Source organism: Prunus avium, chromosome 1, assembly GCF_965620075.1.
Source record: "Prunus avium chromosome 1, drPruAviu1.hap1.1, whole genome shotgun sequence".
Taxonomy (NCBI): Eukaryota; Viridiplantae; Streptophyta; class Magnoliopsida; order Rosales; family Rosaceae; genus Prunus; species Prunus avium.
In genome coordinates, this window is record NC_142284.1 from 7,094,006 (window position 1) to 7,118,494 (window position 24,489).

At 36.2% G+C, this 24,489-nt stretch overlaps 2 protein-coding genes and 2 non-coding genes across 4 annotated transcripts; all 4 read left to right on the top strand.

Moving 5' to 3' along the window:
• The first annotated feature begins 3,463 nt into the window (after positions 1-3,463).
• LOC110752547 (kinase superfamily with octicosapeptide/Phox/Bem1p domain-containing protein) lies at positions 3,464-9,993 on the top strand. Its single transcript, XM_021953229.2, has 9 exons — positions 3,464-6,554; positions 6,638-6,742; positions 6,875-7,027; positions 7,366-7,529; positions 7,658-7,805; positions 7,926-8,048; positions 8,163-8,250; positions 9,158-9,619; positions 9,712-9,993. The coding sequence occupies exons 1-8, from the start codon at positions 4,158-4,160 to the stop codon at positions 9,322-9,324; spliced, it is 3,345 nt and encodes a 1,114-aa protein (XP_021808921.2). The 5' UTR covers positions 3,464-4,157; the 3' UTR covers positions 9,325-9,619; positions 9,712-9,993.
• Positions 9,994-10,504: 511 nt separating this feature from the next.
• Positions 10,505-10,576, top strand: TRNAP-AGG (transfer RNA proline (anticodon AGG)). The gene has a single exon. It is a non-coding gene; the product is annotated as a tRNA-Pro (tRNA).
• A 4,594-nt stretch (positions 10,577-15,170) lies between these two features.
• TRNAP-AGG (transfer RNA proline (anticodon AGG)) lies at positions 15,171-15,242 on the top strand. Its single transcript has one exon. It is a non-coding gene; the product is annotated as a tRNA-Pro (tRNA).
• A 4,528-nt stretch (positions 15,243-19,770) lies between these two features.
• MYB36 (myb domain protein 36) lies at positions 19,771-21,544 on the top strand. Its single transcript, XM_021953212.2, has 3 exons — positions 19,771-19,963; positions 20,081-20,210; positions 20,426-21,544. Exons 1-3 carry the CDS (start codon positions 19,828-19,830, stop codon positions 21,318-21,320), a joined length of 1,161 nt encoding a protein of 386 aa, XP_021808904.1. The 5' UTR covers positions 19,771-19,827; the 3' UTR covers positions 21,321-21,544.
• The last annotated feature ends 2,945 nt before the right edge of the window (positions 21,545-24,489 follow it).

Genomic DNA, 24,489 nt, shown 5'->3' on the forward strand with positions numbered 1-24,489 from the left:
CAGATTTTTCTGACGTTGGTACCATAAATATCCAAATATCCCAGTAGTAGAAAAAAAAAATCCGATGATTTGCAATAAATAACTGTGACTTTTAACTAAAGCAAGACTGACCTTACTTTCCAGCTTTTAAGGTCATCAATTTTCTTTGGAATTTAGTCACCAATGGTGAGGATTTAACCTGACAAACCTTAATAGCTAAGAAACTGTGCATTTTGGCTCTAGTGCGTCCTTTGCACAAATAACAGAGTTTAAGTGGGTTTAAGTGGGGTGTCAGATGTCAAAAAATTAAAGTAGGAACAGGGAGGAATAGAGAAAAACATGGATAGAGGATCTGAAGCCATAAAATACCCTTAGATATTTAAACTTCTTTAAAATCCATTAAAAAATTGAATACAAAACCAGTTTGTGCCCAATATGCCAATTCCACTGTCACGCCCTGGACCAGGGGGTCGGTGGAAACCCCACGCCCTGTGCGTGAGAAAATAAAAAGTAAAATAAAAAGAAGCCTGGACATAAAATAAACTTTTCTTATAAAAGTAGCTCCCAAAATCTTACAACTTTACAATTAATAAATAAAGCTCTATCACTCTCATCTAATTCAGCTTCAACTGATTTAGTCTTTGTCTTGCCCACTAATTCATCTGAAAAATTAAACAAGGTGAGGGATGAGCAACAACTGCTCAGTGAGTAGATTATGTAATATGCCAGTCTAGCAATGCCGTTTTACACACTCTAGAAAATATCATGAAAAGATATACCAATCCAGATCATATCACATCATCCCTTCATATCTCGATTATCCTTCATAGCATATAACCAATCATGCGACCCCTAGACCCCTCGGATACTCCAACATTGAAATTCTCATGTTCCATGAATAATACATACTTCATAAATATTCCAATCAATATATGTATAGTGTGAAAGATTGCACCAAATTAGACATGCTTAACTTGAAATAGAGAGATATTTGTAAATAGAACAAATCCACGATAATTCATGGTTTTTATATTTTATCGCAAAATAAGAACTTTTAGAACACGTTACATAAACCACTCACCTCGATAATGAGAGCCCTTAAAATAAATTGGCAAGACAACCCATTTACCTATCTTCATATACTATCACTCAAACCAAGCTCCAAGAGTTTCATCACCACTCTCACTCCTTCTTTCTCTCTTACTTTCTCTCTCATTTCTCATGCAAACTATGCATGTCTTTCTCTAGATGTAGTAAACCATTTGTAAATGTAGACTCCTATTTATAATAGTAGAAGTAGGCGACAAGAAATCCCTCATTGGTTAATATTCTTGGCGGCAACAATATAGGATAACAATAACTTGATGTTATCTCCAATCTTTGCCACCTAGCAAGAATGGTGGCACCATCTCTAGCTACAATACTCTTGATCTAACACCTCATGCTAATACCAAAAATATCTTTTAAGCCTTAACTCCTAAGTTTTCAATAACATACAATATAATTTATGACAAGAAGGTTTGTCCAAATCTATCACTCAACTTAAATATCTATCAAAATATACTAAGATTGACCTCAACATGCACACTACCATGCAAATAATATATATATATATATATATATATATATATATAAAATTTATAAATTAAATGGCAAAATATTACATCTTCAAATTATATAATTTTATAAATACGGGGTTTCACATCCACCCAACCTGATTTTTGGGTTGTCTGCTAGATAATGATTGGACTTTTTTTCTTGTGTTTAAATTTTAAAAAAGGTATGTTGTGAGTATAATGCTAAAAAGAAAAAGACCATATTTTTGTATCACATTTGAATACTGTATTATGTGGCAAGTGATGTATACAACGAACATCCAATGTGGCCTACTAATTTTCTTTGTAATTAAAAAATTCATTGGCAAGGCCTAGCCCAGCCCAGTCTGGTCAAGCTCAAATCATCTGCCCTGTGTGGGCGGGATTTAGCCGAAGTAATGAAACCATGCCTAACACAGCTTAATGCAAAATCCCTAAAAGCCCAACCCAAACCTAGCCTAAGCCCTAAAAGCCCAGCCCAAACCTAGCCTAAGCCCTATGAGGCATCAAACCAATTTTTTTTTTGGTCTTAGTAAAATTGCTTCTTATTGAAGCATCCCAAATGAGTTTGTAATAAGTTCAAAGAATTTAACATAAAATAAGAACAATAATCTAACTTGTTAAGGGTGCAAAGAAAATAGAAAAAAGGTAAGGCTTTTCAAGAAGTTGGTAACTTTTGATTATCTCATAACTTATTTAATGCGAGGAATACATAATTTATATATATTTTTTTTACCTTCTCGTACAAAAATCTGTTTCTTATCAGTATTATAAGACTGCATCAATTGGGTAATCGTACATAAATTTATTTCGTGCGGATCTCTGTATGAATTTTTTGGGTTATGAATGAAATCCCTTTTCTCTCAAAGAAACAAACAAATACTTCACTTCCATGATATAAAAATCTTTTTACATTGAAATGTAGAAGATTTTTCTTTACAATATTAGAAATTTAAAAAGGCTTTATTTGCCAATGGGGTCTAGTCCAGTTAAAAAATTCTTTAAATTGCAGAACAATGGTCTCATATTCGGATCTCATGACATGTTGGTAGTGTATGTGAAAAATATTCCTCCATTCATAATTGAGACTGTCGATTGTATTAAAAGAGAATAGCCATTTAAAACTAAAGAAAAAAAAAAGAGATTTTCTATTTAAACCCCGCACTTCTCTTTGTTTACCCCAATACTTAAATCATTAAGCTGTAAGTTTTATTATTGTGTAAAAAGACAAAAAAAGTCATCCAACTTAATAATTAACCCTAGTACATCTATACACACACCCCACACCCCACACACCCCACCACTCTTCATATCAAATTTTAGAAAAATACAAACTCTTCTATATCCTATTGCCAGATTACTCTTCTTTTTTAAAGACATAGAAAATTGACGAGCCTACCTCTTTAAATATGCGTGGGAGTTGATGGAAAGGCTTGTTGATTATCAACTCAACAATACCCAAGTGTTTGAATTCCAGTTACAGTTCTTGGAGAGAGGTAAAGTTGTTCTCTTTCTCTAGAAAGTATTAAATTTCGGGATTAGGGTTCTATTTGTTTGTGTTTTTTTTGCTGAGAACAAAGAAAATTGTGGGGTTTAAATAGAAAATTTCTTTTATTTCTTATTTTTTCAGTTTGGTATGTATTTAAGGGTAGTTTGGGAAGATAGTGGGGTTTTCTTAGAAATTGTGAAAATTTAAATTAAAAGATGAGATGAACTTAGAATATGGGGTGAACTAAGAGAAGTGTGAGATTTAAATAGAAAATCTAAAAAAAATCACAACGCAATGAGGAAAGGGGAAAATCAACGTCGCAGGTTGCAGCGCACGTGATGTAGGCTCAACTCAAGGCATATCCCAAATTCCTGAGGAGATAAATAAGATGCTAGAGGAGAACGCGAAAATCAGGTGGTGCCACGTGGCACGCTACCTGGCAAGCAGGCATCGCATCTTGGAGTCACGCGACCCAAAGCCAAGCGAACCAAGCCACTACGCCTATGGCGGTCCTTCATCTTCACCTTCATCTCCTTCCCCTTTCATCATCACCATCATCTTCTTCACCTCATTCACAGAGCCTAAATTACTCTTACTTTCCACGCCTCTCCAACTCTCTTTGCTCTGCTTGATCGTAGGCTCGCAACTAAGGCAGAGGGGGCTGAAGACGCGTCTAAGTGGCACAGAAGATTCCTTGGGGCTCTGTTTTCGATTGGGTATTGAGTTTTAGCATCTGGGATTGCCCAGTTTCCCCATTTTCAGGTACCCAATTCTTGTTTCTGTGGGAAGTTGTTGATCTGGGTATTAAATTTGGATCTAGTTTGATAAAGTTTGAGACTTTTGGGGTGTGGTGGTGTGATTTTGATTGGCTGTTGGCTGAAATTTGGTTGTTTTGATCTTATTTTGTTGGTTTTGGTGATTGTTTCGATGGTGGCCGTGATTGGTGTTCGGAAATGTTATGGTTTTGTGTGGTTTTGATGGAGTTGTTATAAATGGAGGATTTCTCAATTTCGGCTAGTGAAGTTGAAGAACATGCTTATAATTATCGGCTCAAATCTTCAAAATTTGAAATATATATGGTGTGAGTGTTACTCATGTGTAATAAAGGAATTGCGTGCTTGAGCGAGTCTGAGAACCCAATTGATCAGCAACACCCTCATCAAGCTGTGTACTTGATGGATAGCCCTTCCGCTACCCCTCATTTTGGTTCTAATTCCACGGCTGTTTCGAGCCCTAATTGGAATGAGGAGAGCCCACGTGTTAAATTTCTATGTAGCTTTTCAGGTAGTATATTGCCTCGCCCACAAGATGGGAAGCTCCGGTATGTGGGTGGAGAGACACGAATTGTGAGTGTTCCACGAGATATTAAGTATGAGGAGTTGATGAACAAGATGAGGGAGCTTTATGAAGGGGCAGCAGTGCTCAAGTACCAGCAACCTGATGAAGATCTTGACGCACTTGTCTCGGTTGTGAACGATGATGATGTGACTAATATGATGGAAGAGTATGATAAGCTGGGCTCTGGTGATGGTTTCACTAGGCTCAGGATTTTTCTGTTTTCGCATCCGGACCAAGATGGATCATCACACTATGAGGGAGATGAAAGGGATAATGAGAGGAGGTATGTCGATGCTCTCAATAATTTAAATGATGGTTCCGACTTTAGGAAGCAGCATCCTGAGTCCCCTTTTATTAATCCAGTTGATGATATCCATATAGCTGAACAGTTTTTTAGCCCAATAAGTCTTGAGGGTGGCCTTCAGAGAAGTTGTGATATGTCCGCACCTCAATATAACTTGCATCACCTCAAGATACCTCATATAGGATCAGGGCAACACCATCAACCGATTACTCAGAGGTATAACGAAATGGAAGCTCCTTGGAGTCCTGCATACTATTCTCCTAGGCATCATGGGCATCTTGATCCAAGACCAATGCCAGAATTTCCATCTTCTCCTTCCTCTGCACGGTACCGTATTCCATTTCCAGATTTACCTGATAAATGTTTAGATAGAATGCCTGAAGAATATGCACGACAGCCATTGAATCATCAGCCTGCATATGAACACCAAACACAATATTCTGAGAATGTTGTGTGGCTTCCAAGTGGAGCTATATCTGGTGAAAAGTCGGGCTTTCCTGGTAACATCTTTCATGGAACAAATGTTCTCGAAGGAAACAGTATTTGTGAGCATTGCCGGATGAATTTCCAGAGAAACCAACCACATTTTGAGCAATCCAACATGGTGAATGGATTTCACCAGGTTGCTAACCCAAGCACTGAGTGTCCTCCAAATAGAGAAAGTTTCATGATGAATTCAGATGCAAAGTTGCACCATGAGATATACGTAAGTGAACAGAATAATGGTCCTCCATCTCTTTATAATGAGACTCCAAATCATGAAAGAGGATGGATTCCACATCATCATTTGAATTGTCGGACTGAGGAAGCAAGACCACATGTCTCTGGAGCTGGGAAATTGAATGATCACTACATTGTAGATGGTCCCAGCATGAATTTGCCTCTTGGTCCTAGTAATATGGTTGATGGCCATCACGTCTCTTCAAATTATGTTCATCAGCGTGTTGGACCTGAAATTGGAAATGAAGTGTTTCATGACCGACCTGTGCCTGCTCCATCCCATGTACATGTTACTCCTCCAGAAGAGCATGGGGTTCGTTATGGGAATCCTCCTTATGCCTATGGAGGAGATAATCTCTACCCGGTGTCTCATGGACATGTACCGGGACCTGCAGTATGGAGAAATGTTCAGAGCCCAATGCATGCTGCGCCCTCTTATGAAGCGTCCAATTCTGCTCCACAAGTGAATGGTTCTGTTAACCCAGGATTTCTCAGGCATGAGGATAGTCCAAGGTTGGGCCTTGCAGTAGACAATCAAAATATTTGGGCTGACTCCTCGCAGCAAATGTTAGGTTTTGATGGAAAAGTTGTTACGGACTATTCGTATGGCCACACTATGAAGTTTAATCCAAACACACTTGGTCAGGAAAATCGTCCTCCATTTCCTTCAGACCCTACTCAACCCGCACCTGATATGCAAAATTGTGCTATTCCTTTAGACCACGTTACTGGAGTTGTGAGGTTGGAGGGGGAAAGTTTGCCTGGAGAAGAAAAGGAGGTAAATCTTGTGGAGAAGCTAGAGAACTCTGACATGCAGGGTATAAGTCAGAACAAATTTTCTGATAAAAATTATGAAATGGTATCTCCTGAGTTGATAAATTCAAATTTCCCTAAGCTTACTGAAGTAAGTGGTGATGTTGTCAAAACTAGTGACAATGATCATTCTACTCCTGAAGTTCCAAAGCTTTCTGTTAGCCATTTGAGTTTCATACCTGAGTTGATGGCTTCTGTAAAAAGAGCTGCATTAGAAGAGGCTGAGGAGGTGAAAGCCAATGTTAAAGAAAGTGGAGATCCTGAGAAGGATAGTTCAATAGCCGAAGAAGCAGCTGCAAACAATTTGGAACGAGTGGTGAGAACTAAGTTAAATATCTAAAATGAGAAATTGTTCTGTAGTTATCTGTTTTCTCTTCTTAATGCACTGTTGTGTTATAGAACACTCCTGGAGATGGGGAATTGGATTCTGATAACGATTATCTGAACAATTCCAAAATTGAGCCAACGAAGGCTGAGGCAGAAGCTATTTCCAAGGGATTGCAGGTCTGTTTGCTTCAATCTTATGTAATTCTTAAATCCTAGAGTCATCATTGGCTTATCCTCATTATTTCTCATACTATTTGTCTTGGTCTTTCATGTGGTTTTCTTTAAACTGTATGATTGTTCTTTGGACAGACAATAAAGAATGATGATCTAGAGGAGATTCGAGAATTGGGTTCTGGAACTTATGGGGCTGTTTTTCATGGGAAGTGGAAGGGGTCTGATGTAGCGATAAAGAGAATAAAATCCAGCTGTTTTGCTGGGAGACCATCAGAAAGAGAACGCTTGGTAGGATCTTAGCACTCTTCCAATCTAGATTATTACAGTTGCTATTGACCTATTACAGAACACTGCCTTGCTTCCCCAGTTTGTGGTTTGTGTGATATATTGTTAGTTCTGACATTTTATATGATATTCTGGTTCCTGCAAATTAGTGCCACAGAGAGAAAAAAACAGTGACTGCATGCTAGCTATCATCATGGTTATTACATATTATTCACTTTTTAGAACTTTTGTCATTGAAATGAAATTGTCCGGAGAGAAATTATACTTCTGGAAATAGTATTTAATTCTGTTATTATTATCTGTGGCTATGTAATACAAGGTTTTCTTTGTTGCTGTGACAGATTGCAGATTTCTGGAAGGAGGCTTTGATACTTGGTTCATTGCATCACCCGAATGTTGTTTCTTTCTATGGTATTGTGCGTGACGGTCCTGATGGGTCTTTAGCAACAGTGACTGAATTCATGGTTAATGGATCTTTGAAACAGTTTTTGCAGAAAAAAGACAGGTATCTAGTGTATTTTCTAGGAAGCAACATTTCTAATTTGTTCTGTTGTTCTCTTCTCAATTTCTATATTTGAAGGCCTTATTCATCGCTCAAGCATATGATAATCTTTTCATTGTGTCATTGATCAGAACAATTGATCGTCGTAAAAGATTGATCATAGCTATGGATGCTGCATTTGGAATGGAGTATCTGCACGGGAGAAATATAGTACATTTTGACTTAAAGTGTGAAAATCTTTTAGTAAACATGAGAGATCCACAGCGGCCTGTATGTAAGGTTTGGCTGATTTAAATACAGATCTGTCACCTCCTCTCGACTCTTAGTTTCCAGCTCCATTACACTTTTTCTAAGCATGCTTTGTGTTGGGAACTCACATGATGTGTGCATGTTCTTTAGATTGGTGATTTGGGATTATCCAAAGTAAAACAACACACTTTAGTGTCTGGAGGTGTTCGTGGAACTTTGCCTTGGATGGCACCTGAACTTCTTAGTGGGAAAAGTAACATGGTAACAGAAAAGGCAAGTGATGCTACCCTTGGCACATATGTAGAAGTTTTTGGCTCTCCCAGAAGAATGATTAGTATATTAGTCTTTAGTTTGTTATTTCATGTGTTGTCATTTTCCATTTTGTAGATTGATGTTTACTCGTTTGGAATTGTTATGTGGGAACTGCTTACGGGGGATGAGCCATATACGGATATGCATTGTGCTTCTATAATTGGTAAGAACCAATAATTTGTAGGTTTATATTCTACTTATTTTACCATAATATGATTCCCTCCATTTTGTTCAAAAGGTGAGGTCACTGTCATCATTTATTTAATAAAATAACATCAATCTCCGAGAAGTTACTTATAACCTTAGCTACAGATAATCTGTGTTTAATGCTAGCTCATATGGGATCACATTTTGATTCATATCTTCTAGCTGAATTCTGTTTTTGACTCACTTCATATATACAACTGATAGACACTACGAAGTAGCTTTCCATTTGTTGCTGGACTTTTCAGTCATTGCTTTTGGGTTACAATAATTGAAAATGTTGATTTGTTCTTAAAGAATGCTCTGTTGTTTTTAAGACTATTTACTTACACTTGGCAATTATAAAATGTTTGAGCTGGTTTGACACTCTTACCTTATTTACCAACTATATTCTTTGCAATTTGTTTTCGTGTTTTGTTTCTCTGACCTGGTAGTAATATGATCCCAGACTTGTAGTCACTATTATATTTTCTTTCCACTGTCCATTTTGATACGTTGTAAGCTGCTGTTGTAACAAGTTTAACACTACACGGAGTAACATGTAAACTCTAAATTGTATTTGTATATGCTTAGGAGGAAAAAGAAAGCTATCCTTATCCTTTTCTATTGGCAATTTTGCATTGTTTGACTACAGTCATCTTGCTGTCTCCATCCAGACACTAGTCCATGATTTATTATGTGACAACATCTCTTACAAAGTCCTGTTGGCATGCTTAAGTTTTTTAATTAAATCGCTTGCATGCTTTCAATCAGCCTATTTTTCTAGGCATTCATTATCGTATGTCATCCACAATTTGAACCATTCAAGCCAAGTATACACAATATTTAATTTTGTTCTTTAATCTGTTTCTTTGTCTTATTTGCAGGAGGAATTGTGAACAACACATTGCGTCCGCAAATTCCCACTTGGTGTGATCCTGAATGGAAATCTTTGATGGAAAGTTGTTGGGCCTCTGAGCCTTCTCAGAGGCCATCATTTTCTGAAATCTCTCAGAAGCTAAGGACTATGGCTGCTGCAATGAATGTGAAATAATTCCAGTCTTGATGCAGTTGATTCACTTCTTGCATTGTATGTTAGCCAGGACTTAGCCAAAGAGGAAAATAAATTGAAGCATAGATTTTGCAGTTTAAGGCCACCACTGGTTTAAAAGTATATTAAGGCTAATAGTGTAATATTATGCCTTGGTTCATATTTAAGGTACCCTTTGTATACTGCTGTGAAATGGTAATGCTCTTTGAGAAGTGCCGGATAATGCACTTTTGAGTGGCTTTTGCCTGGAAGGGGCTTCATCATACACCAACCGGAGCCATGATGGCACGACCAAAATGTGAGTTTATTTTTCTTTTTTCAACTACACTTGTATGCTATTACTGTTTTGTGACACTGTAATAAAGCAATTACTTTGGCTGTCTTTTACAGGTTTTAGTAATTTGGTTGAGATCACAACGGTACTGATATCGAAGCTGAACCAAGGTCTCGTTTGAAGGGCATGTATATAAATTAATTGTTATTAAAGCTATATCTTGAGAGGATAATGGTGCATTATACTTAAATTTTTTACACAATTGAACCTATTTCGTTATTCGTTATTTTATTTTATTTTGGGCCTCTGCTGGGTATGTTAGCTACGAACATCTGTTTGTATGTCAGGCTTATGCTTTGGCTCTTGGAATGTGAAAAGCATATGATTATTTTTAAGAACCTCCGTACATCATTGAAGTCTGGCTTGAGTGTGTTTTATGTAGAAACTCTAAAAGCATATATGTATAAAGTATCTGAATATTTGATCGAATTTGTACCCCGGACTATCACACATTTTGTTTGACATGAACAGTGGCAAATACTGGACAATTTAGGCAATCTTCGTTTGCATTGACCTTTGAAATTCAAATGGCTTAAGATGTTTGAGGTGTTTTGGGCAGTGTTGCAATAATGTTTTCATATAGCCATCTATTGCTTGGTGACAGACTTCTAATTTACAGCATAAAAAGCTAGAAATCTCACTGGTCAATACCACCAGTCAAAAACAGACAATAATGCAGTTACCTCATGGCATTTTACAGTAGGGAAACTAAAGACCTACCTCTGGTTTCTGCTGATAAAATTTGGATTGTAGTTCACTGCAAAGGTGTTGGCTAATTGCCAAAAATGGAGGACCACATCCTATTCTATCATCAATTTGAATCTTTTTTGGCAACATACAGACTACTCAGGGGATTTAGTCCAGTGGTAGGATGCTCGCTTAGGGAGCGAAAGGTCCCGAGTTCAATTCTCGGAATCCCCATTTCCTTTTTATGATCTTTGCAGTAGTGAAAAAACTGCAAAATGTTAAATGTAAATATGCCAAAATATAAGAGCTAGGCACATGTCAATATTGTGAAATGGTTAGGCCATCTCCAACCCTAGAGGACTCAAACCCAAATTTTCCCATATCAAAATACAACTATTCAAGTATTGTCCGAACTCAAACAGATTTTTCCCCAAACCCTGCTGACTCAAAATTTGAGTCCGCAACTTTATTAAATTGTTTAAAAACGATTTAACTTTTTTTTTTTTGGGGAACTTTGTGATTTATTTTTCTGAATGTTTATACATTTAAAAAAAAATTGAAATTTCACAAACATAAAATTATTTCACTTAAAATGAGAATGAGTGCAGGAGCATAGTAAAAAATACCAAAAGGAGCAAGTTCAAATACAACCATAAAATTATTTCACTTGAAAATGAACACAGGAGCATAGTAAAAAAATAAACATAAAATTATTTCACTTGAAAATAATAATAAAAAAACCAAATGGAGCAAGTTCAAATACAACCCTTGGATGCAAGCGGTCAATGCTCCGGCAAATGCCATGTGTCTAGTTTTAATAAGTGAAAATGGATGACTTTTTGGCATGATGCGCCTGCTCCTTCAAGTGGGTTCAGTTTGGGCCCCACAAAAATATTGCCTAGACTGCTAAATAGTCCCAAATTCCGCCTGAAAAAAAACCAGCTGGGTAATAATTTGGGCTAAAATTCCAAAATTTAGGTTTAGTCCCTTTGCATTCGAGATGGCCCTAGAGCTACGAAGCATGGGTTACCTTTGGAACAAGAACTCCATGCGTGGTACCAAGTGGAATTAATGGATATTCAACAATATTTTGGGTGCTAAAAGGCTAAAACTTGTTATGACAAGGAGAGTTTGACAATTGTTGATGACTTGAAGGAGATGGGGCATAGAGGGTTGAGTCTGACGAGCTCAGCATCTGCGGCCATCTGCAGAGTCTTTGTACGTTACTTTACAGAGGGTGCATGGAGGACTCAAAGATAACAACAGCTTCAATACTTTATAATTAAGAGACTTTTGCCAAGGTGAGCTTTTAGAAAGTGATGAGCCTTTATGTCTATATTGGTTTTGGGATGTGGCAATGTAATTTGGAGGAAAGACATAAAGAAGAATAGTTTATTTGATTAAAAGGATGGGACATGCAAGAGGCTTGGAGGTCAAGTTGTTAAGAGCTTTAATCTCTAAACCGAAAGTTCTAGGTTCGAATCCCCTTCTCTTAATATTTCTTGTATAAAAAAAATAAAAAATAAATCGGTAGCACTTGAGTGATGGAGAGAGCCCTTATATAGGCACAAGTTTTGGCCTTTTCCACTTGTGGGCTTCAAAATTGGCCAGGGGTGGGCATCGAGATCGGAAAATTGGAACATTGAGCCGTACCGAATTGAAACAACTAGAAAAAAATCGTGTTGACTAAAAAGTCAACAAACCAACACCGAACTAGATCGGACCTGTTTAAATTGGTTTCGATGTTGATTTCACACCTTGCAAAACCAAACCGAATCGGACCATACCACTTGCTTTTTTTTTTAATTTCAATTTTTTTTAAAAAAATCCAATGTTAAATTTCTAATCCCATAACTAATATTTCCCCAAGCCCAACTTCAAAGTACCTTTCTTTTTTAGGCCCAATCATCTCTCTTTGCTTGAAATTGAATAATTTGTGAATTTTTAAGCACAAAAAATAAAATGAGATTTTCTATTTAAACCCCACACTTCTCTTAGTTCACCCCAATACTTAAATTATTAAACTATAAGTTTTATTATTGTGTAAAAAGACAAAAAAGTCGTCCAACTTAATACTTAACCCTAGTACATCTATACACACACCCCACACACCCCACCACTCTTCATATTAAGTTTTACAAAAATACAAACTCCTATTGTCAAAGACGTAGAACATTGACGAGCATGCCTCTTTAAAATCTGCGTGGGAGCTGATGGAAAGACTTGTTGATTGTTTGGCTGTAATGATCTTATTCTCTTCCCTTTGTTGATTGCTTTTTTTTTTTTTTAATACTTGATGTTTTGGTAAAACTGTTCTCTTTCTCTAGAAAGTATTAAATTTCAAATTTGGGGTTCCATTTGTTTGTGTTTTTTTTTTTTTTTTTTTTTTTCTGGGAACAGTAATATTATTGTCACTTCTGGAATTCCAGTATGCATCTAAAATCATAATCCTGCTGCTGCTACTTCAATAGTTGGGTTATTTTTCTTGTTGCTTTTCCACTCTGATAAAAGCTTCAATGTATTCTCCATTGGTGGCCGATAAGATGGCCTACTCCTAGTGCAAAGTGTCAATTTAATATTAGAACTATCTGGCAACATTCAATCGTTAAATTGACGCTTGTTTGCAGCAAATGAAACGTCAATATTAGAATCAATTTGTTCTCTAGGTATCACCAGTAATATTATTGTCACTTTTGGAATATCAGTATTGGGTAGCTTGAATTTTTCTTTATGTTATACTAAGGGTAGCTTGTGGGGTTTAAATAGAAATTTTTTATTATTTTTTATTCAGTTTGGGGTGTATTTAAGGGTAGTTTGGGAAGATAGTGGGGTTTTCTTAGAAATTGTGAAAATTTAAATTAAAAGTTGGGGTGAACTTAGAATATGGGGTGAACTAAGAGAAGTGTGGGGTTTAAATAGAAAATCTCAAATAAAATTTTAGTTGAAATTTGAAAAAAAAAATTTGGAAAAAAAAAAAAAAAATCCAATCCAAAATCGGGAAAATCGAATATTGCAACGGAATTGGTTTAAACCTAACCGTCCGATTTCATAAAATTTTTTTTCACCAAAACCAACCGAACCGCACCTGCTCAATAGTACCAATACCGATTCTGGTGTGAGATGGAACCAGATTGGACCGCGCCCACCAACACACAAACAAACAGAGGAGGATAAAGTGTATTAGGATTAGAAAGCTGATACAATTTTAGATATCTTTTTCTACTAATGGTACTAAACCGTTGATGCCAATTTTTGGTCAACAAGAGTAAAACCATAAAACTACACGATCATAAACAAATACCACAAAATATAACTTGATTCACTCAATTCGAGTGACACTCACCATCTGTTGCTTTGAGTTTTTACCATATGAAGGTAAAGAAGTGCAAAATGACGAGAGCTTAGTTGCGTTACACAGAAGGAGAGAGCTATGTATAAGGGCTATAGGCTATGTGTTGTGTGCTTCCCATATAGGCCATATGTTACACCCATACACAAACATGTTTTGAATATAAGCGAGGGGTTTCTCACACACGCACTATCAACGTGCCATAAAGATTCGAACTTGAGATCATTGATATGCAAGTCAGGATTTTACTGGGCTAGAACCTATTAACCATACACAAACATGTTATAACTGTTAAATTTATGAGAAGTTTCCTTTTAATGATAATTACCAACTTCCTCAATTCTTATTAATCAAGTTTAAACAAAATTTGCGAAAACTATACTTTGGTAATCAAATCGAGTTGTATATTATTATGTGACGCCGTAATAAGTATACTAAAGTATAAGTTTACATACCTCCTTCGCAAAAGTGGATGGATATACACTATCCATGTCTAGTCACATTTACTCTTTCTTTTGTGCTTTGTGTTTTTTTTTGTTTGTTTGACAATTTGAGAGAGCTTGGTCATTATCGAACCAAGTGTCAGCATAAGGGTTATCATTGCATTTCGTACCTACTACACGTATTTGCGATCCATCAACAAGGACTAGCCATAGATATATGTATAATGTATATATATGCCTCCATTATATACATTCTAAAATATCTTCACTTTTACCAAAACATCATGACCAAACAATGCAAAACATGCATATGCAAATTAATAATGTATGAGATTAAGACCTATACTCTTATTTGTGTTACTTATTCTTGTCCCTACCAACTACGCAATACCCACCGAAGTTTGATTCATCAAGATAATTAAGAACCTGGTTGACTTGGATGAATAAAATTTTGCTCATATTCGAGTTTGAGAAATATGACATTGATATGAGTTTTGGCTAAACGATTAAACTATCCAAGTCTAAGTTGTAGGGCAAATTGGCTTGGCATTACCAACTCTCTATTCTCTCTATATACAAAATCTATGGGGTCAAATTCTGTGACACCATCAATTTCCAACTCCTTGCCCTCCGGAGAATACTATTTGCCATTGATTAAAAAAAAAAAAAAAACTATTTCCCATGTACGGTACCTAACACACTCCAAAGACTTTTTGTATATAAAGTCAAAGTTCGCACGTGCCAATTGACTTCATGATATTGTAATATTTCTAAGATACAGATGGTACAAAATCAGTACAATAGCACCAGCTAGGGAGCGGTAAATCTAAATGGTCCATACAAGACGTAAAAAACAGACAATGATATGCAGTTACCTCATGGCATTGCAGTAAGGAAATTCAACACCTACTGCTCGTTTTTTGCTGATAAATCTTGGATTGTACCTCACTGCAGAGGTGTTGAGCTAATTGCCAAAAATGGAGGACCACATCCTATCATCAATTTCAGGCTTTTTATGCAACATGCAGTTAACTCAGGGGATTTAGTCCAGTGGTAGGATGCTCGCTTAGGGAGCGAAAGGTCCCGAGTTCAATTCTCGGAATCCCCATTTCCTTTTTGGTGTGTTCTTTGCAGTAGAGGAAAACTGGAAAATGTTAATGTGATATCATTGTCACCAAATAGCTATTAGTTTAATGGTATTTCTTTTCCCAACCTCAGAAGAGTTTCTAAGTTCGAATCCCCAGTGTATGTTACCCTTAACCGGTAAATAATGAGCTTTCTGATATCAAGTGGGATGGATATTCAACCAAAACGTTGGGTGCTAGAAGACTAAAAAATTTGTTACATTATGTTCTTTTGCTGTCAAATTTGAAAAAACATTAACAAGGACAGTTTGACAATTGTTGATGACTTGAAGGATGGGGCAGAGAGACTTGAGACTGGTATGAGCTCAGCAACTGCGTCCATTTGTAGCGTCTTTGCGCATCATTTTACATAAAGTGCATGGAGGACTCAAAGATAGCAACAGCTTCAATAATTTATAATTAAGAGGCATTTGTCAAGCTTAATCAATTGGTCTTTGCTGTCTCGTTGTGGATTATTGAAAATGCATTTGATGTTAATTATGTTATTGCAAGTCCTCCTTCGCATCGTAATTTGTCAACCCTTGTGACGATATAGGTATTATACAAAGCTCAAGCTTCCAATTCTTTATACATGCTTTAAGTGAAAGTCACCCTTATCTTAATTCTTCTTAATAGACTGAAAGCTATTTGCTGGCTGGGTGACATGTGTTAAGGGCAACACAAATATGCTTACAATTACCTAAGAACCAGTATCCAATGTTTTCTACTCCTAATCATCAGATATTTACTGATGTATGAAACAATGCTAAGACTGTGTATGCAGCTGGTAGCAAGTTGTTGCTGGTTAATTTGAAAGAATAATGAGGAGACAAGAAAAGAATGAGAATGAGATCATGAGGCCACTGAGCCAATCTTTCATTGAATCATTACACAATACTTACAAAACTTTCTCTACACTACTCGATTCGATACACAAAAAAACCTAAGATTACAAGGAAATCTAAAAGTCTTCGACTGCAAGATGAGTTTTACAAATAATACACAAGAAGTAATCTTGGACTTAGTCTTGAATTTAATTTCCTAATTTACTGCAGATTTATCTCTGTACAAGATGACTAATCATAATGACCTGTCTAAATTAAAACAAAAAAGAAACAACAAATTTCATGAAAAGTTAAATAGTTACAAGAATTTTATAAGGAGGTGACAGGACTTATAACCACTACAACAACCTTTAGAGATTACACAATGAAGATCTATATAGATCACTTTTCTGACTTCTGAACAAAAATTGTTTTATCTTAACATACTTTGAGAAAAATGCTAAATTTCTGCATATCATGTGGGCACTAGCATAGGGCAAAATGAAATGACTTCGAAACTGTAGAGGGTGTTGAAACCAGTAGTCTGTACTCTTTGGATTCAGAATATTGATTGGACTTTGCCACAATTATGTATAACTTGGATTTCTTTCTCACCATACATATATGGAAGACAATACATGTGGGGTACACCATTAACATTGGTAACTGAACCCAACAAGAGTATCGTATCTTCATGGAAAATACTTTTCTCCTTACCATGTAAGTAGGAGCTCATATATTCTAGCTAATAACAAGTGTGACATGTGTGCAGAAGTTTTTCTTTTTGTGTTTTTGATGAATTATTTTTGCGTATATGTCAAACTGTGATTCGTATCTCCTTATAGGAAAGGAGGCAAGTAGTATTTGTAGTTCATAACCCAACAAAAAGTCAATTAGTATGTGCCACATATAATTGTTACACTGTTAGACCAAGAGGGCCTAGCTAGCAAGTCAAATTCATTTCAAAATATACTTTAAGAAATCAATTGAGCTAGCTAGCACTAGCAGTAGCTAGCACCAACCAATAATACCATATTAATTTATGTATTTAAGCACAGAGAGTCCATGTTTATCCTGTTATTAGGACCATCTTTACCAGCTCTATTACAATAGTCTTGATGAGGGTTGGTCTTCTTGATGATGAAATGTAACCTTTCTTTCTTTCTTTTTAATATATATATATATATATATATTTATTTATTTATAATTTCTCATTCTTTCTTTTTGGCTAGAGGATGGAATTGCAGCGTCAATGCAGAGATTCTAAAGTCCAGAGAAAGACAAGCAGAAGCTTGTTTTCTTTCTCTCAAAGATCTGAGTCCATTTGGTGATTAAGAAATTAATATTTTGAGGGAGTGCTTTTTGAATTTTGATAGTTTCCTCTTGTTATTTCTCCGTGGTTGGGGTTCTGGACCTCCCTCTTTCTCAACCTTGATTAAGAAAGTCATTAACACATTAAATTATGTAATAAACAAGGTCAATCAGTGGTGTTTATTTTAAAAGGTTTGAAATCCCTATGCCTTTTCCTTTGTTTTTTTAAATTCCTTTTCTCTTGTTTATTATAATACTGCCTTTTTCCTGTTTAATATAAATCCTACGGCCCCTATCCAACTTGTGCCTTAGGGCTTTTCTAGCAAAACTAGGCTTTACTGGGTTTTTTTTTTCTTCTTAATAGTGAAAATAATATGAGAACAATATACAGACAAGTAGAACGGTTTCACTTTAACAATGCTATTAGGCAACTTTCTCATCTTCTTTGTATTTTTTCCATTTTCCAAAAGGATTTTCATGGTCAACTACAAGTAGTTCATGATCAAGGTAAGTTCTGCTAAAATATGAGAACTATGAGAGAATATTTGTTTGTGGGAATTTTCTGTGTATTTTTCTCCTTGTGGGAGGTCATATTTATAATACAACAAAACCTGAATGGGCAAATAAATAATAAATTCCTATTTCTATTTACAATAGGAAATCAAGAATTAAACTAAATCAAATATAATTATAATGGGAATCCTTGGTGTGTAAGAAAAAAAAGTCAATAATCCACAAGTCACGCCAACAAGTTCTGCTAGTTGTATGTAGGTTTTGGTGGAGATGACACAAGGCATTTGAAACCTTCAAATCTGTTTTAGCTTATGATAGGCTCTTATATTTTTAGTCCAAGGGCATGGACTTTCCTGTACCAACTGAGAGAAACCCCTTGTCACTTACAAGTCAAGGGGGATGGATATCATTATGCACCAGCTTCTTTGCACTATGAAAATCTAATAACTGCTTATTTTCCTCAGCAAGAGTTTGAATTCCAATCAGTTTGTTATCATTACTTTGTGTGGTAGCTAGCCAGCTAGTTTGAAATGCCAAATATTGAGAAACATGTAAAAGGATAAGAATGAATACAATTCAACTTCACCTGAATATGTAGCAGATTTTTTCTAGAACCTTCCACCAACTATGTTCTTAATTTAATTTCAGTTCTTTCATTTTGTGCTGGTCACAACCAGTACTAGTAAAATTGGTAACCAGATAAATACCACCAGTAATATTAATAAATAGTACTTGCTGTTGCATTTTGTCACTCGAGAAAATTTACCCATATTCGACAGAATAGCTTTGTACTTTTGTTTTTTCATCAATAATTACTATTCAATTAATCTCGGAAATAGTAGAACTGGCCTGACAAAAAAATATTTGAGAAATACAATCTGGATAATATTTCAGAAAATAGATCGAGAAAGGTGGATATTTGGAGATAGAACAATAAAGTATAGAAGCAACAAGATGAACAATTAGCGCTCTCTTCTTTTCAACTTAAGTACAAATGAAAGTACTATTTCCAACATTTTCGTACTCATTAATTAAGAAATGTTTACCCTTAATTTCCCAACATTGTCAACACCAGCTTAGGTAAACACATTTAGGTCTGTGACAAAGTTCTTGCAGAAGTTTCCTAGTTTTCCGTTACTACACGAAATATCTGACTTTACATATTTGATTGCAGACTAATCAAAGTCGTCAGCTGTGATTATTTAGAAGAAACTTCCAACGAAAATCATGGTATAGTTTCTATAAAGTTACACTCAATTTCGGTCATATTAGTCGGCTAATCACAGTGATTACGGTCCTTAACCCCACAATTATACTGTTTCAATTTTATTATTTTATCCCAAATGCCTTATTAAATTGAAAAAATTTCGCAGCCAGCATTTTCCTGCAGACTGTTTATATGTTTAATCTAACAATATATCAGAAAAGCTATATAGGTTAAGGCATTTGGGAAAGAATGGAACATTTCAAGGGATAATTAATAGGATGGAGGCTTCTTGTGATTCACCAGATTCAAATAATAAACAACTAATCCCGGAAAAAAGCAGTTTAATTTAATATTGGGAAAGAAGAAACTTGTGTCGTACTTTGTCCAGTTGCATGCATTATTAATTATATATGATCGAACTAATCCAGAGAGAGAGAGAGAGAGAGAGAGAGAGAGAGAGAGAGAGAGAGAGAGAGAGCTTGATCAAACCCTAGAGAAGAAAATTCGGGTTGAATAGTGAGGAGAGGGATAGATGAGTAGAGGTATTTGACTTTTTTGTCCTCATAAGCATCACATCATCCACTCTTCCTACCTATAAATCTTAGTCTTCCTTCCTATTCTTTCCTAACAATCTCAGACAGCCTTCTTTTGGTACTCACTTTCCTTGAAGATCTTAAAAAGGAAAAAAGGAACGAAGAGAAGAGATCGATCGAGATGGGACGGGCTCCGTGCTGTGACAAGGCCAATGTCAAGAAGGGACCATGGTCACCTGAAGAGGATGCAAGACTCAAGGCCTATATTGAAGAGCATGGTACTGGTGGCAACTGGATTGCCCTTCCTCAGAAAATTGGTAAACACATATATGCTCATCTATGACATAATTTGTTCTTAATTTTTGTTTAGAAACTTGTACACAGATTTCAAAGCATCATTTAATTTGACCCTTTGATGGGTACGTAACTTGCAGGGCTTAAAAGATGTGGAAAAAGTTGCAGGCTGAGATGGCTGAATTACTTGAGGCCCAACATCAAGCATGGTGGATTCTCAGAAGAAGAAGACAACATCATCTGCAACCTCTATATAAGTATTGGAAGCAGGTAAAAATTAATTTCACCCATAAAACTTTAACCTCAATATGTTGTCTCTTTTCCCTTGTCTATGATACTTTCACAGCAGAAATAATTAATTATAACTCCTTGCTAGCCTATGCATCTCATCCAATAGTACAATACAGATCATTGATCCACTTTCCTAGGGTTTCCTTAGTTTCTTCTTGTTGGAATCTAACATGCTCATATTCTTTTACTTTTAGGTGGTCTATAATTGCTGCCCAATTACCTGGAAGGACAGACAATGATATAAAGAACTACTGGAACACCCGATTGAAGAAAAAGTTACTCGGAAGGCGCAAACAGTCTAACATCAATCGATCGCCGTCTGGTCAAAGTGAGGATCACCTCAAGGACGCTGAAGATGCACATGCCTTAAGCAGCTCAGCCCTTGAAAGACTCCAACTCCATATGCAACTTCAAAGCCTTCAAAACCCTTTCTCTTTCTACAACACTCCTGCACTGTGGCCCAAGTTGCATCCTTTGCAAGAAAAGATGATCCAGACCCTCCGATCCATGAATGATCAAAACTGTAACCCTCTGATGCACCATCACGCTCTCTCAAGCCCTCATCAAACAGTTGAAGGGCATAAGAGTAATAGTGATGTCTATGAACAACTGCAACCCACTTCTGCTTCTATCAGAATTCAGGAAGAATATGCAAAACTATGCAACCCCAAGAATATGGATGAGTTGGAGAATGCTTTGAATGGCATGTCATGCTCGGACGCCGCATATCATGCTTTCATCTCCACAAGCAATCAAGTGGACTCGACTATTGTGGTGACGGAAGCTGCCGATGGTATGGAGCATTCGAACGATGCAGGAACTCATGATCATCAGCAGGTTAATTCGAGCTTCCAAACTGAATTTGGTGACATTCTTAGTAACAAATCTGTTGCTTACACACCACAACAGGAAGATGATCAAATTGCTGAATTTGATTGTTTTAAGGAAATGAATGGCCCCAAGGACAGCTTGGTGTGGTGGGCTAATGAGTTTGATGCCAAATCTGCATCCTCAAACTCCTGGGATTCTACTTCTGTTCTCCAGTCTCAAGGGATGTTTCAAGATTATGAATTGCGTTACAACCTGTAGTTATGAGTGATAGGGACAAGTAAAGTTATATAGACCACATTTATGAACTGTATTGGAGACTGCGCCACTAATAGAAGACGAACCCACAAATATGAGTGGGTCATACTTCTATCAAAGATGCAGTCTACAATCTGGTTGACATATGTGGTTCAAATAGTTTTATAGGAAGTTGGGTATGGTAATTTTTCAAGGTCATAAGAATATGCCTAGGGCAAAGACGGAACTGAAATATATGATGCCATGCATGTGTTTTGTAAATTGTTTGAAAAATAATGTCAATATCTTTTTATTGTGTTGCCAAATCTGTTTGACATTCACAAAAGTCGTGCAAGCTTTAAGTAGATGCTCACAAAGAGAACACATATATTAATTTCTGATTGCATGCTAGCTAGCTAGCTAGTGGTTCAGTACTGCTTAACAATATATTCCCCTACTATTTATAGATTGCGAGTAAAACAACCAAGAGGTTCCTTTGAACTAGTACCATTTGGAATGCCCTAGCTAGTAGTAGCTCCCAAGATCCAATCACCCTCACGAAATCCATTTTTAATGAGAGTTCGCAATAATATGGTGAGAAGAACTAGCAGAGATTAAGTGGGTCATTCTCTTCGGACACTTTCGTATGACAAAGATGCTTTGTTTTGTTGCAAATTCCATATCCCCTTGCAACTTCTCTATAAGAGCAAGACCTCAAAGCACAGCACAAAGTAGACGATTGAGCAGCAAAGACTTGCATAACTGATAACTGCAGGTCCTTGATTAAAACTTGAAAGGTGATTTATATCTATTAGATCCCAATATCCCACCTTGGAAAATAAAAATAGTTTCGACTCATGATAACTCTTAGTCATCCCTTCCTTGCTAATTCACCAGTTTTCTAAAGACTAAGTATGTCTATTATTGAGGTTATCAATTGGTATCATAGTCAAGTTACGCTTTGAATCAATCATGTTTGACGCATCATTACAAACAAAGGCAATCAAACGATAGCCTCAATAACCATGAACACTGGAATCCACTGGAGATATGACAAAAGTGTGAAGTTCTATGAATTCTGAAAATCGGGATAACAACCTAAACCCTTAGCTAAAGTTAAAATGAATACTGCCTCAAACCCTAGAACCTCTAGGAATCCAAATAGGAATGAAAAACATAAATAACAAAACTTTCAAAAAGGGAATCAAAACTTAAAATGTTGTTTTGGGCTAGTAAACGTCATTAACTGCCCCAAAAAAGCCCATATGTCACAACAAAGCAGTGAATTTGACTCGTGACATTATTCTCTTAGAAACATTGGATCATGGGCTGAAATCGGAGCTCGGCGCCAAAACTTACAATTTACCTGATATGCCCCTATGCTAGCGTCACTCTAATTCTTTTTCGATCACTTCCCCTAAGTGTTCTACATCAAAGTTGTGACATTAGCAATGTTTTACTGCTCAAATTAGAGAAGTACCAATTTTAGTTTTAATGTTTATTCAAGCAAGGTGGATCTTTCTTGAAGTTTCATAAGTGAGTTTTGTAAAGGTTGTTTTTCAAGTGTGTGATAATTAACTTCGCTTGAAATTTGCAGAATTGTTTCCTGCTATAGTGTTTTGAGTCCTATTTGGGTATGTTTGGAATTCATTGTTCTATTGAGCTTGAGTAAATATTTCTAGTGGAACTAGGACTCGCCAGGTGTGAGTGATCAAGAAAAATTAAGTGCCTTTGTCCTAGTTCCAACCGTACGAGTGACAAAATCCACATAGGCCCAAATTTGATGGGCTGCAATTTTTTTTTGTCTTGTAGCCTAGCATTGAAATTGCTCAAATGAAACAATTATTGGCATGGCCCGTTGTCATTTTCTTTAATGTTCTACGCAATTCTAAGTAGTAAATTTAGCAATAGCAACTTCACTTTCCCTTGCCTTAACCTATGCATGGACAGAGATATAAGCATTAACATTATAATTTATATCTTTATTTATCTCATCAAAATTTATCTTCCCCGCCAGTGGTAAGGTCCCTGGATTGTGTTTAGCCCCATTAGTGTTCGAGTCCCGCTACTAGCAGTCCTCGTTGGTGTGCAATCTGTAATTTCCTACATAAATCTATACTAGTGAGAGTAGCCAATTTTCCCCTAAACTTTTTTTTATAAAAAAAATAAAAAATTTATCTTCCCTTGCCGTGAAAAATATATATATATTAAAGGCTTTTTTCCCTGAGAAATAACCTTGTATCAATTGAAAAATTAATAGGTAAATTTCATATTCTCAACCTACATAAGCGATAGCAAATGTCAGAAGAAAAGAATTTAATTCTGTCAATCACGAAAGGAAAAAGTTGAACCAATCGTGCCAAAAAAAAAAAAAAACCATAAGAACAATAAGAAAGACAGAAAATACTCATTACTTACTAATAAGGACAACGAAATAAGTTCATAATTAATGGAAAATAGAAAATAGCAAGGAAATTAATCCAAATAAAACATAAATAAAAAGCAAACTAATTAATAATAGTTGATGCGGTTGTTGCTGGACTTGCTGCTGGAACCCTTGTTAGGGTAAACAGACTTGGTGACCTTCAACTGGGTTTTGAACTCTGTAGTGACCCCTTGCTGCTTGTCCACAAACTTGTCATTGCAAGTGTACTTAGCCTCCTGCTTGTAAACCGTCTGTCCCGATCGCTTGTCCACGTACTCTCGTGCCTTGTAGCTCTGTGTGGAATTGCTCGAGGACCCTCCATATTGGTCTTTGAACGAAGACCTCACTTGGTTCTGGACCTCATTGGAGACGTTCATCTGCTGCCTGTTGTTGTTGCTTGAGGGCACGGCCTCCACAATGCCACAAAAACCAATAACTTCATAGTTTTTGGCCATTATGCGATAGAGAGTTTGGTTGGTTTTTTTGTGAAATGGAAATGGCTTGGTTTGGCCTATTTATAAGCCAGGAGAGGAGTGAACTGCATGTAACTACGTAACGGTTTGGTTTTATCCATTTATTATTTTCTGTTTTTGGACTTTTTATCTACTAAATTGTTTTCTTATTATCTTAATCTTTTATCTTCTTTCATAGGGCTTTCTATCTATTATATATATATATATATATTTTAACATTGCAGAAATAAATACACGCAAGAAGTCAGGAGATGTTACTTGATATCGATAGTGGGGGTGTCGTGTTTCTGTGATA